The 13440-nt window shown below is 32.8% G+C and overlaps 1 protein-coding gene across 1 annotated transcript; it reads left to right on the forward strand.

Moving 5' to 3' along the window:
* The first annotated feature begins 1920 nt into the window (after positions 1-1920).
* LOC121116098 (uncharacterized) lies at positions 1921-5545 on the forward strand. Its single transcript, XM_040710314.2, has 4 exons — positions 1921-2095; positions 3499-3651; positions 3833-3921; positions 4999-5545. Exons 1-4 carry the CDS (start codon positions 1946-1948, stop codon positions 5369-5371), a joined length of 765 nt encoding a protein of 254 aa, XP_040566248.1. The 5' UTR covers positions 1921-1945; the 3' UTR covers positions 5372-5545.
* Positions 5546-13440: the final 7895 nt, after the last annotated feature.

A 13440-nucleotide genomic window follows, 5' to 3' on the forward strand; every position in this document is an offset into this window, starting at 1 on the left:
ATCTAGGGAACTTGGATACGCTTCAGTGTGACAAATCTTCAGGACAAAAAATCCAGCCAGATCTCTGTTCTTGGACGTTGTGCCCAGCACAGGCGAAGTCTGCAATCTCATTTTTGTGGCGAGAAGGAGTGGACCAAGATCAATTATGACTGCATAATCACTGTCTGCAAGGGATTTAGGCCTCATATTGAGGTAGTTATTAGAGCTGAAGGCTCACATATTGAATAATTAAAAGATCTAATCATTTTTCTAGAACGGTTACACTAATACTATAAAATGGTTAAAGCTTAATTATAAGAGGATTCGATCGTTTTGGTCAACTATACTTTTTCTCTCGTCAAGTGTCAAATTTCCTTTGCTATTGATAAGTATAATCACTAAGTTTATTTTATCGCGATGGTTCATATCCATGGAGATATGGAGTGATTCTGTGAGGAAGAAGTGGACCCCATCGTAGTTGACCATAACATTCAAATTGTAGTATTAATTAATGTATTTGTCAACAACATAGAGGGCGCTTCACATATTTGTATATTCGATCCTCACTCTGTATTTTACATTTGATTGTATTTTTTGTTATGGAACTGTTCAGTTGTTATAGAAGTATAGGATGATTCCATACAAGATCTGGAGTGACGAATGTATAAATAATAATATTTGCTTTTGCTCAGAGTAAGGCCTCCATGTATTTTATCTCTACCAGGTGCTCCATGAAAATCTGAACACTTACTGATTAAATAATAAATTAAGATTGAGGGATTGAAAAAAGTTCATATTTTGATATATTAAAGCATAAGCAATTAGTTATAAAACAAAACAAACATGAGCTCTCTAGCTTACGTACAAGTCGAGAAAAAGAAACTTGAACGAGATGGAGGAATTTCGATTCCTGCACTCCAAGCAGTTGGACGTCTCCAGGACCACCGTGCCCGCCTTTAGTAAGTCCAAAATGTTAAAAAGAAAGAGGAGATTTGTCAAAAAGGTCAAACTGGATTCGGAAAAGTTAAAGAAGGAATCCCCTCAAGTTCTTGAGGGCCCATGAAAAAAGAGATCTCCGTGTTTCACACCAGATGATCCAGAAAGATAATTAAAAAAATGGGTGGAAAGAGCCTTGTGAGGATGGAGAGGCCGCCACTTTTGAAACCAGTAATGAAAGAAACCCATCTCCTCTGTTGCAAGACTCTTTTAAACTCTTTTTTGACACTCCCCCCACATACAGCCCCAATGTCCACCACCTCGACTGAACGGTTTGGGTGTTCGTCATCCAAAAACTGAGGCCCTCAAGGCCACTGTCAGCTATCACTGGGATGCTATGACAGAGGACTACATCTGCAGCGGATGCCAGGCCTTCTGCCACCGGCTTGAGAGGGTCATTGCCGCTAAGAGCGGCTACATTAATGATTAGGAGAGCTCAGACACACATCATTTTTTAGTATTAATTTTGTTGAAATTCTATTGTTAATTAATAAATTATATCTTGTAGATGTATAAAATTCATAGTGTTCAGATTTTGATGGACCACTCGGTATACTCATAACCAATTGATTTTTGGCCTTTTTCTTTTCGTTTTGTAGGAGGAAAGGTTGCAATATATATAATACAGGGAAAGACTGCTTCATAATTGAATCAAATATTATCAAATAAGGAAAGAGAAAATGATGTATTGATATTATTAAATTGAATAAATTAGAAACTGTTTAGCTTTAGATTAAGTGCACTAAATGGTTTAATCCATAATTGTGTGTGCGTATATTATGCACACATTACATCTACGCATACCTACCTACATATACTTCAACGGACAATTGAGGGAGTTTGTACGACCTTACGATGGCTTTAGTGGAAACTCGTACGCGCGTACGTACACTTTTTTATTTCTCATACGCGAATTGAATTACATAGGTACAAAAATTGGTTTTATATATAGTTTAGAGACAACTTTCTTATGTTTTACAACTATTCAAACCCTACTCGAAACATGCTTTTTAAATATCATGTAGTTATTATGTGTCTTATGTGGAGTGCTTTGGTTCTTGCGGACTCCAAGGCTCTTCCAATTAAAAATACATCTTCAAATGGAGCTAACTCGGAAAAGGTAATATAATACATTATATTATTCATGTTCGTGAGGTTGTCCTTTTGTAATTGCGTTGCATTACTCCAGATAGTCGTGTTAAGTTCAGAAAGTGGGACTTGGAATCACAAGCTTTGTAACAGGGGCGTTCGCAGGATGATATAAATATATGTTTTGTTTTTTCGGGAGAAGGTTTGGTTTTGGGATTTTGTTTTGAAAAAAAATCCAAAAATTATTTTGTTTATAATTTTTTTTTGTAAAAATCCATAGTTACTCACAAAAAATTCAACTTTTTGGAAAAAAAAAAAATATATATATTTGAAATTTCTAGTATAAAATTTTGTGCAAAATGTTTCCAAAATCCACAGTTGTTCAAAAAAAAAAAATCCAAAAATCCGCAGCTGCTTACAAAAAATTTCAAGAATCTAAAGTTATTCACAGAAAACTAAATTATTTGGAAAGAAAATTTGAAAAATTCAATTTTTCTAGTGGGAAAAAATAATATTTAAAATTTCTAGTATTAAATTTTGTGAAAAATATTTCTAAAATCCACAATTGTTTACAAAAAATTTCCAAAATTCAGAGCTCCTCATAAAATATTTCAAAAATCCATAGCTACTCACAGAAAATTCAATTTTTGGAAAACTCAATTTCTTGAAAAATTCAATTTTTTTGACCTATTCACAGAAAATTAAATTCTTTGGAAAAAATTTCAAAATGAAATGGGAAAGATTTGTTTTAGTAAAAAGTAAAAAATCAATAACTTGGTTGGCGGGGGGCTGTACCCCCTCTAGCTCACCACCTGCGGACGCCCTGTGTACACAATTTTTTAACAAAAACTTTTTTTTGCTACTGTATGATAATTGTTGATTATCTAAGATTGAGGGACCATGGCTCGGCCAACGACTAGAGACTCCACTCTGTATTTTGAAGCTTTGAGCTCAAAACAAACGACCGTACACTTTTGTTTGCCCTAAATCTATGATACGATAGCTTTATTAGATTGATACTACTTTTTAATCAATTTTCTCACAATTTTTTCACCCTTTTATGAACCATTCATTCGAATTGGAAAAAAGTACAATTTGAATCGGAGTTAGTAACGTATTATTATGTAAGGATTAATGATATCCTCAATTAAACATTTTATATTTGGTTGTGATCGTTACTTTTTGACTTAAATAATCCCTTATGTAATTGAAATGAGCTGGACATAAATATGAAAACAAGATACAAATATTATTTAAGGACATTTATTTAGGATATTTATTTATTATTTAAATGATTTTGAAAAGAAACCCCTTACCTTATGTACTAAAGAAATACGATCCGATCCAATCCGGACAACAAATGAAGTATTGCTGTACCTCAAAAACAACGACTCCCTTTTGTTTAAAATAATTTTAATCCATCTATACTTTTAGGACATCATTAAAAAACGAGATATTCGACCTCATAACGGACTTGTACCTACAACTGGAAAGATATGGCCTCCATATCCATTTGCTGAACAGGGATATTGGGCACGAAAGTCTGGGTTCTATGGACCCATTCCAGATAAATTAAGGGATGTTTCAGTAAGTGTATCTTCATAATATTTATATAGGGTCATGTATAATGTATGTACGTAAGTTTTTACGGCCCATAATGTAAGATTATGTTTGGAATTTTTAAACACCTCTTATTTTGGTACGTACTTTGTAAATAGCCAATATTAATATACTCTCGAATCAAAAATGACCTTTAATTCATTCATAGAAATTGAATTTCAATAACAACAAATTTAGTTTCGGACAATCTCCAAAGGACTACGATAATTCACAATTCATCTACGACGATGATTACAGGTAATGATTATTTATAGATAATTAATATACATCCGTTTCCATTGGCGGGTTTACCATGAGGGGCCTAAGGCAAAGATAAATGTACGCCACTCTTTTTCTTCTTCTTATAATTGTATTGAACTTCGAGTTTTTCGAAGAAAATATACTTTGAATTATGAATACATTGAAAGAAAATAATTTTGCCACGAGCCCTATTTGATGACCTCTAATGCCCCCTATAGAGTGTTATCACGCATGATACAAATTACATTATAATTAAATGCTATCTTGGAAATTCATACAGGATATTTTGACAACATAAAATTGACAAATTTGCAATAAGTATTTATTAAACTCCATCAAATGGTATTAAAAATAAAAAATACCTTTTCACTTTCATTGAATACAACTTGATAGCAATGAAAAACAGTGATATTTGAGTTAAATTAAAGTTGTATGTTCTGAAAATCCATTAACTATGATTAGATTTTTCTCAATAAATTTATTTCGGATCGATAAAAGACGATCAAAGTAGCAGATATTTTGTATAAACGATAAATCTATAAATCTTCTTTTTAATTTTTGGTCCCATTTTTACATACAACACAGTGTTACTTCGATAACACAGTAATATATTCTGTATTTTGTTGTCAGCTGTCGATTTTTTTGTTTCTTTTTCTCTAATCAGTGTTATTAATGTTAATGATTCATTGAATTCGTATTAGCTCTAATTAAAGACTGTGAACAATTCCCAACAATTATATCACACGGGCGTAAGAGTCCCGGCCTTAACAACGAACACACGGTGTTTTTTTTTGGTCAAAATTGGCTGTTTTAAAAATATTATTTTTTCATACTTTTTATTTGCTATATGAAGTGGAGTTCATATAACACTTTTCAAGCCCTTTCTTAGATTCTACGTTATTTTTTCCCCTACGGAAGCACTATACAATTAAAACACGAAAGTGTTTTTGATTTATTTTGTTGGAAATAACTTATGTAGAGAGTATCTCTATGCATAATACCTATCAAACAAAATGGTCGACTGACGTCACATGAAAACACTTTATAACTTATGAATCATTGTTTCCTTTACAGCTATTCCTCAGAGCCTTACCCGGATCCCTATTTCTCCCCTTCTCCACTTCTGGAATCCTCATCTTACTTTCCTCAACAAACCCTAAACTCAATCAATGCTCTTAGTCAAGGATCCTTTTCACCACAAGACCCTCATTACTCGCCTCCGAAGGATACATACAGAGTCCCGCACACCTTCAATGAAAATCAATTTGTATCAAGTTCCTCCAAACAAATTCCTCCGGGGAAAACATATTATCGAAGCTTGGATTTAGGAAAAGAGGGATCACAAAGGATTTACCTACGGGCAGAAGATGTTTTCTATGATAAAAAGAAATATCCTTTTTACTACAAGCCTCTGAGTACCCACTGTTATCCATATTGTAGGAGCTAATTAATTATCTACTCCGTGATGGAGTTATCTAATCAAACGATTAATTAAATGTGCTCATTCTTTTAAGTATGCCTCAAACCATATGATATGTGCCAATCCCTTTTTTCACTTCTTTTTATTGCACAATACTTAATGTTCTTAATATACATGTAATTATAAATTTGTTAATTGTAACCTTTAAGTGGATGTCGTCTATTATTTTAATATTGCTTTTATCTTCTTGGCTAAAATGGATAAATTAATCTGCTAAATGGTATCAATACCCAAAACAAGAAGTCGATGGAAAAATCCTCTACAGACACTCGAGATAAAAATATATATACTCAAGTTTATTGGTCATAATTATCTAATCAAAAGTTCAAATTCCTACAAATTTTGTTCCATTTTATAATCAACTATTATTAACTTTTTCAAATCTTTATGTGGGATAAGTAATTCTTATCAAGATATAGTTAGTTAAAATATGTACAGAGTATGTAAGCTATCTGCGCCGCGAAAACAATTGTTTTCAAGCGCAATTTTCTCTCCAACTAGTTATCGGATTAAAAAAGTAAGACCAGATTCTGAAGGCTTGATAGATTCTGATTATTTCATTCAATAAAATCACCTCCAGCAGTCTCTATAATAGGTCGAAAGTGTGAGCAGGTCTTCGACACTTCATCCCTTGTCAAATCTCGGAATTCCTTCTTGATTCAACTGATATATTCGTGTTTGGTGTTGCAAGGGATTCGGTTGATTTGTCATTCGATCGCGCACCACACACAAAAAAAAATTGAATCAGATCAGGCTAGTTTTGTGGGCAAAAATAGATTAAGTCGTCAAAATTGTCTTGAACCCATTTGTTACTTTTTTTCGAGGTGTGGCAGGAAACCGAGTCCTGTTGCCGTATGTAAGACCTCCAATTGGCAACCATGTATATCCAGGGCTTCACTTTGGTCTCTAGCACGTCCAGGTAACCATCATTGTTGATCCTGATAATCTGGTTATGGACTTTTTAGTCCTTGCAGTAGTTTTTTTTGCGTCTGAGCATGTCTCGATGAATTGGATGTTTGACGCAGTTGAGGAGCTTTTGGGAGTGTTTCAAGAGCTTTTCCTTCACCTATTTTTTTTTTTTCAAAATCAGGCCCTTCCTCATCTTGTATGATTCAAAACAGAGCGGACTTTAAATTGTATGATACATCTTCTAAAGTTCTTGGAGTATCTTTTTGTATTGCATTTGGGACAAACAGTTGCAATTCTCTTAGCCTATGTTTTTGAATGGATATATTTTTGGGGTTGGAGTTTAAAATGTTTACTAACTTCTTGGAAAGATCTTTTTTCATTTAAATCTTTATAATTTACCAGATATTTTCATGTGGATTGAACATCGGACTATACGGGCCAAATCTAATTATTTGAGCTAAATGTAAAATAATTATGGTAAATTGTGGACAACCTCATAGGGGTAATATCGTCTTGTGGTAAAATCGTGGTGTACATTATCATTGTGAGGCAAAATTGTTGTCAAAATTAGACTATGAGCAAGTGCGAAACGTAGGAAAGGGCTCTGTCAAAAAAGCCAAACTTGACCCGGAGAAGTTAAAGAAAACAGACAAGGCCAATTCCCTCAATCCCATGAGAGACCATGCAAGAGATCTCGGGATTTCACACCAAACTGTCCAGAGAGCTATCAAAAAAGTAGGCGGAAATAGCCTTTTGAGGATGGAGAGGCCACTTTTGACACCAGCAATGAAGAACCCCATCTCTTCCGTTGCAAGACTATTTTGAATGAATCATTTGAACTCATTCTGAACACTTTTAGCACCCCTACAGCCCTTATGCCAACCCTTTGGACTGCACCTTTTGGATGTAATTCCAGGGGAAGGCCTGCAGTGTCTGACATCCATTTTAAAAATCATCCACCGCCAAGTTTCTAAGGATCAAGGGCCCCTTCTAATATACTCTAATACACCCCGGCCCTAGGATTGTACAGGTGAGCTACTGGACCCCAATACAGGTTAAATTTCTCTGTCTCTGGGCAAGCAAGGAACAGGACTGTGTGTATTTTGGGATATTAAAAGGAATACTTTATGCTCAAAGAAGAGGTGGGGTAGGAATTTAATCTGCATTGAGACCTAGTAGTTCACCTTCACAACCCGTGGGCCGGGGTGTTTTATAGCATTTTAGAAGGGGTATTTGATGTTTAAAAATACTGTAGGGGTGGAGTTTAAACTGGCTTGGTACCCAAGAGTTCAAATGCCCCATCCGTGGGTTGAGTGTATTATAGGATATTATAAGGGATCCTTGATGTTCAAAGAAGCTGATCGGTGGAGTTTAAACGAACTCTGGATCCAGTAATATATTTATACAACCTGAGGTGTACTGGGGTGTATTTTTGGAAATGGTTAGGGATCCATTTTGATTTTATAATTTAACAGATTGATTGCCAGAATGATATAATTGCAATGAAATTGCACACGATGATGTTTTCTTGCAATGAAATTACTCACCATCATATTGCTTACAATGGTATTGCTTCAAAATAATATTAACCACAACAATTTAGTATCAGACTGATAATGTACACCACGATTTTACCAGATACCAAGTATTGAATTTTGAATATATGATCAAAATTTCCTCTTAGAATACCTTCTACTTTCTAATGACAAGAGACATTATGATTACAAAAGAAACTGTTTCACCATAATTTCCAATATTTGGGATAGGATGGTAGGTTATATATTAAAAGAGTAAACGTTTTTGAATTTGACAGTTTTCATTTTGAATTTGATTGTTCACATTTTGAGCTTGACTATTCCATTCTGAACTTGACTATTCTCATTTTGAATTCATCTATTCCCCTTTTGAATTGGACTCTTGCATTTTGAATTGGACTTTTCTGGCAATCATAAACTACTTTTGCATATCTCTTTTCCATTGGCTTGAAAATTTACAATCCACGTTTAAAGATTTTCAGATTGACTGTTTGAATATAAAATGGAAAATTCCATTTTAACTTTAATTTCGAATAACTAATTTCTAAGATCTACTTTGTTCCTTGAATAACAAACAAGATAGACATGACTCATAGTATAAATTAGTATATATCATTGAGCAATGACCAATTTATTTATTTTTAACTAATCCTATTTAATTTATAATTGAAAGCTTAACATTTAAATTGATACTTGGATGAAGGACACGAGGAAGTTGATACATTTATTTTCAGCTGGTGAGTTAGATTAAATAAGGTAAACAATTTCACCTATGATTAACCAACAAATGAATAAATGTGATCACTTTCAAAGGTATCCCAGATACACTACGTTTGTACCAGCGTTTTTTCAAAATCCTCCAAGCACTTTTTGGTATAACCTTGATCTGCCAACATTTCAAGTCTTTTTGGAGCACTTAATTTCATGTTTTACACAAAATTTGGTGCAAATTCTTGGATCCATGTTTTTCAGTAGCAAAAAATCGCCGAATCTGCAAAAGACTTCTAATCGTTATGCCTCTTACAAACAAATTAAACCTATTATATAGCTGGAACAGTAAATATATGCTCATGACGAGTTTACTAACATAAAATATAAAAAAAAAAAAAAACCAAGCATTCAAAATGTACCTTGCCCAAGAAATTTGAAAAGTTCACTGATGTGCCTACGCACACATTTCGACCGCATATCAATTGTAATAACATAAGAGTGGAAAATATGTATGCTTCCACAATAAACAAGTAAACTCATCTTTAAACATTAAGTGCATATACAAAAATGACCTTACGACAGACAGACAAACTTTGTTCTACATAAGATAATTTTCTTATTTGACATATGACATAAGAGGGTCAAATCAGCGGTTTTTGAAATATCGCATGAAAATAATATTTTTTATTGGCACATTTTATACATGACTTATAAGGCCTTTATATATATACTTTTACTTGGATAATTTTCTTGTTATGCAAAAATAAACTGTTCAACAGCTGAGTTTGATCAAGAGTCAAAACAACCAACAAAGTCCTTCCTGTGAATGCAAATTTGTTGCAGTCGCTCAAAGTTTGTTGTTAAACAACGTCTGAAGCTTCACAAGAGCCAATTCTAATGGAGCATGAGCTTTGTTTACTTATATTAAAGCGGTAGAGAGTGGCGCCCTCTTACGGCAAATTAATACAACTCCCTGAGTGATAATATTTAATATATATATATACGTATAATAGAGTTTGTGTGTGTGGTCACAGCTGTTCACAAAAATAAAATTGTTTGGAAAAAAATGTCAAATATTGCATTTTTTTGATAAAAAAGTACAAAAATCCTTAACAGCTTACAAAAAATTGCATATATATATATATATATAAATAATAATAATTAAAGCCTTTCTAGCCCACTCCGAACGCTCCTCTATTGACCATTGTTTATGTGATTTCCCGCTCTCTCCTTGGCCCGAGTGACACTGGGTAAACCTTTGCTAGTTCTATATAAAATATGGGTGTATGTGAAAATTATTTTCAGCATGTGGCACTTTTTTTTATAATTACAAGCTACATACTGTCACGCCATATTGCAGATAATTTATATATATGTAGTATATTTCATTTTGCTCAAACCCTATTAGATCAATGAACGTTCCGAACACTGAGCAGGAGAAAAGAGTACGAAACATCGACGACTTACAACAAAATTATCAGTATATTTTATTGTTAATGAAGTAACGCAACTTTTTTCAAGGATTTCATGTAGTTAAAAAAAAAAAAAAAAGAATTAATTGCTATAATAAAAGTCAAGTTATTCAATTGGTCATGGTGGATAATGGGTATTATAGTTCACGGAACTATCCATTAATTTTTTGCAAATGAATATATATATAATCTTATTGTTTCCATCAAGGAAAGGAAAGAAGAATAAAATGTTTTGTTTTTTTCGTATCAAAATGTGTGCATTTGTGTGACCAAATAAAATTGTCTAATTTTCTTATTCTATCGACATAATGTCTAATTATATATTACGTAAGCAACTTGCGTTTATTTTTTATTTATGAGCTGTTGATTAATCCGTTTCTGCAACCTTGTTAGCGTTTTGATCGTTGATTTGATGACATCTTTTACAGCTGTCGACATAAAGGCTTAGGGAAAAAGTAATTTTTGTTTTTTGATTCATTTAAATGCTTCATATGAAGTGTTACAATCATCCAATTTAAGTCAAGTATGCCCCGTTCTGTTCCATAACTTATTGCCAATGAGAATCCAACTTCATAATGCCCTTCCTGTAGAGGCCCTTGTCCCCATTTGCAAAAAAACTAGGACAACAAATTTTATCTATCGAGGCCAAATTTATACCTCCAAGCGCGTTGGCCATAAGCAGGAACAGGTGGTAGTCACTTGGTGTCAAGTCCAGACTGTAGGTTGAATAGTTAAGAACATCCCTGGATCTTCTGTGCCGTCATCAAAGATGTGTGAGGCCTGACGTTGTCTTGATTATGTCTTTTTGTCTCCTATTTACCAAAGCTAGTCGCTTCTGTGGGATTGCCAGATTCAAACAATCGAGTTTTTTACAGTAAAGGCAGAAATGAGTGGGGGAAAAAATTGCTCGAAGCACTTTTGTGCATTACGAACCCAAAGAGTATCGGCCCTCTTTACATTGCAAATTTAAACAGGTTGCTTTCAACGAGTTTTTCCCTTTCATATAGTAAAAATGGCGATTTTCTTCCTTATATACCTCCATACTCGACGAACAATAATTCACGTTTGAACCGGCCAAGCGTAATACTGTCCAAAAAGAGGGATGAGAAGATTATAAAAAAATCCCAATTGAAATCCGATTTTGATATTATTACTAACCTTGTTAACTATATTTAGACTATTGTACATCTCATATACTTAAATACCAAAAAACAATCAATGGTTAGATCACAGGTTGATCGGAGTTACAGAATTACTAGCGAGTATAATGGGTAAGCTGGTTATGTATAATGATCATACACGCTTCGAAACGTTTCGTACGGTCCCAGATATGAGTAGAGGTGACATGTTTGTAATGAAAATACTACCTTCAAAATTAAAAAAGGAAAACAGCTGTTGCGTAGTATACTCTTTTTTCATTTTTGTTCATTATTTAATCGATCGTTGCGGTGTTAACTTCTCCCTCTGAAGAAAGAATTAGTGCCTATCTTTGGTGTAAATTGTTTTAAAAATACTTAATGAAATAAATATATATAAATTTAAATATAATTACAATTTTTTCCCTCCAAAATTGGTATTTTAAAAGTAAAAGATTCTCCTTTTTATTTTATCCCCCGTAAAATCTTGCAATAGGCCGCTAATATTAACTAGGGTCTTAATATGTCATACCAAATATCCCGCTCCTGGCTTCTCGTCACACTCTTTTTTCCTACAAAAAAATCTCAACTCTAGATATGAGACAACATGCATTACATTTACAAAATTGATTGTGCTCATATAACATATACTGCACCGACTGAACGTGTTTATAACACGTTTGTTGAAGTTTCATGTGTTTTTAATTTGCTTCTTCTCAGTTTTTGAGCATTCTTTAATCATATATTATTTTATTAGGATATATTATAAGACTAAAGTAGGGATGCCCAACCCGTAGCTGCTGTCCCCATTGGGGCCCACTACTCATTCTTACTTCAAGTAGTATTTTTGTAGCAAAATTGTCACAAAATCATCAAAACGCGTAGAACATGTATTATGAGCACAAACGTTGAAAAATATTTGACGTTATCTCGTATTTTTAGAGACTCTAACAGCAGGGGCGTCCTCAGGGGGGAAGGGGATTGTTACCCTCACCAAGTAAATGAATTTTTGAAAAATTATCGTTCTAAGATTTTTTTTAAAAGGAATTCTTTTCTTTAGCAAAATGTATTTGTTCAAATTACGCAAAAGAGCAGCACCCCCCTGATCAGGGTTGCCAGATTGGCCTTTTGAAGAAGTTTAATCTGGAAAAAGTAGATTTGGCCTTTTTTTTATTTGCCCTAAATATGAAATAAATATATATTTAATAGCCATTTTTCATGAAATTTAATTTAATAGTTTCTGTATGTTTCCCATTAAAATATTTTAAGTGGAGACCCATTATATTAAAAGTTTGGACATCCTTGATCTAAAGTGATCGTTTCTTGTATCTTGACGGAAATATTTCATTATTTTTTTTCATCATTACTAAGGAACGTTATTATAGTTTATTAACTATAATAAATAATAATTGGAATCGGTGAATCCAAAACTACAACTTATGGTCCCAATTCCAGAAAAAACACCTGATTGTCTCATTCCCATTAATTACCATATCACAACTAAATAGTAAGGATGACTCACAAGTCTTACCTATTGAAAATATCATGGTAAAATGAATCCCCATTTTCTGTTGATGAAGGATATGTACTACAAAATAATTGCTTTAAGCAATTTATAAAAAAATTATATGTCCATTTTATCGCACAATTTTATTTAGTTACATGGAATATAACACCGTGGTGTGTTTCTAAATGTATATTATAAAAATCATCATTGATGAATGATGTAATTTAAATTAATAAAACTAAGGTTCATCGAGATATATGTATATATTATAAAATCAACACTTGTTTCCTTCAAATTATAAGGATGTTCCATTAAGGGAATTAGGGCATTTTAATATGTAAACATGAGATTCAATTTGACTGAATTGATTGAGACATCTGTTCTTTAGCAAAAAATCTTACTATTGGTAATAAAAAAGTCTTTAATAAGTAACATTGATTCAATTTAAGAGCGATGTACCAAGTAAAAAATAAACTTATATTAGTGATGGGGTGATTAATCGGAATCCGGTGTTTTTTCTGGAAACAGCATCGGGAAAATAATATTTAATAGGCAAATCCGATTTTTATTTATTACTTTTCTAGGTTATGAATAAAAATAACCTCTCCAAAATTTAAAAAAATTGTGTTTTTACAAGAAAATTCTATATTTTTCAAAAAATTTAGTAAAGGAAATTTTAAAAAAAATTTAATTTTTTAAATGTGAATAATTATGTATTTTTGAAATTTTTCTCTGAAAATTTTATTATCTGAATTTCTTTTTAAAT

This window comes from Lepeophtheirus salmonis, chromosome 4 (genome assembly GCF_016086655.4).
Source record: "Lepeophtheirus salmonis chromosome 4, UVic_Lsal_1.4, whole genome shotgun sequence".
Classification (NCBI taxonomy): domain Eukaryota; kingdom Metazoa; phylum Arthropoda; class Copepoda; order Siphonostomatoida; family Caligidae; genus Lepeophtheirus; species Lepeophtheirus salmonis.

Bases quoted from the DNA above. Each gene is read 5' to 3' on its own strand.
- LOC121116098 (XM_040710314.2), top strand. From the start codon at position 1,946: ATGTTTTACAACTATTCAAACCCTACTCGAAACATGCTTTTTAAATAT. The intron at 3,652-3,832 runs GTAAGTGTATCT...ATTCATTCATAG, and splicing joins ATAAATTAAGGGATGTTTCA to AAATTGAATTTCAATAACAA. The intron at 3,922-4,998 runs GTAATGATTATT...TTTCCTTTACAG, and splicing joins ATCTACGACGATGATTACAG to CTATTCCTCAGAGCCTTACC.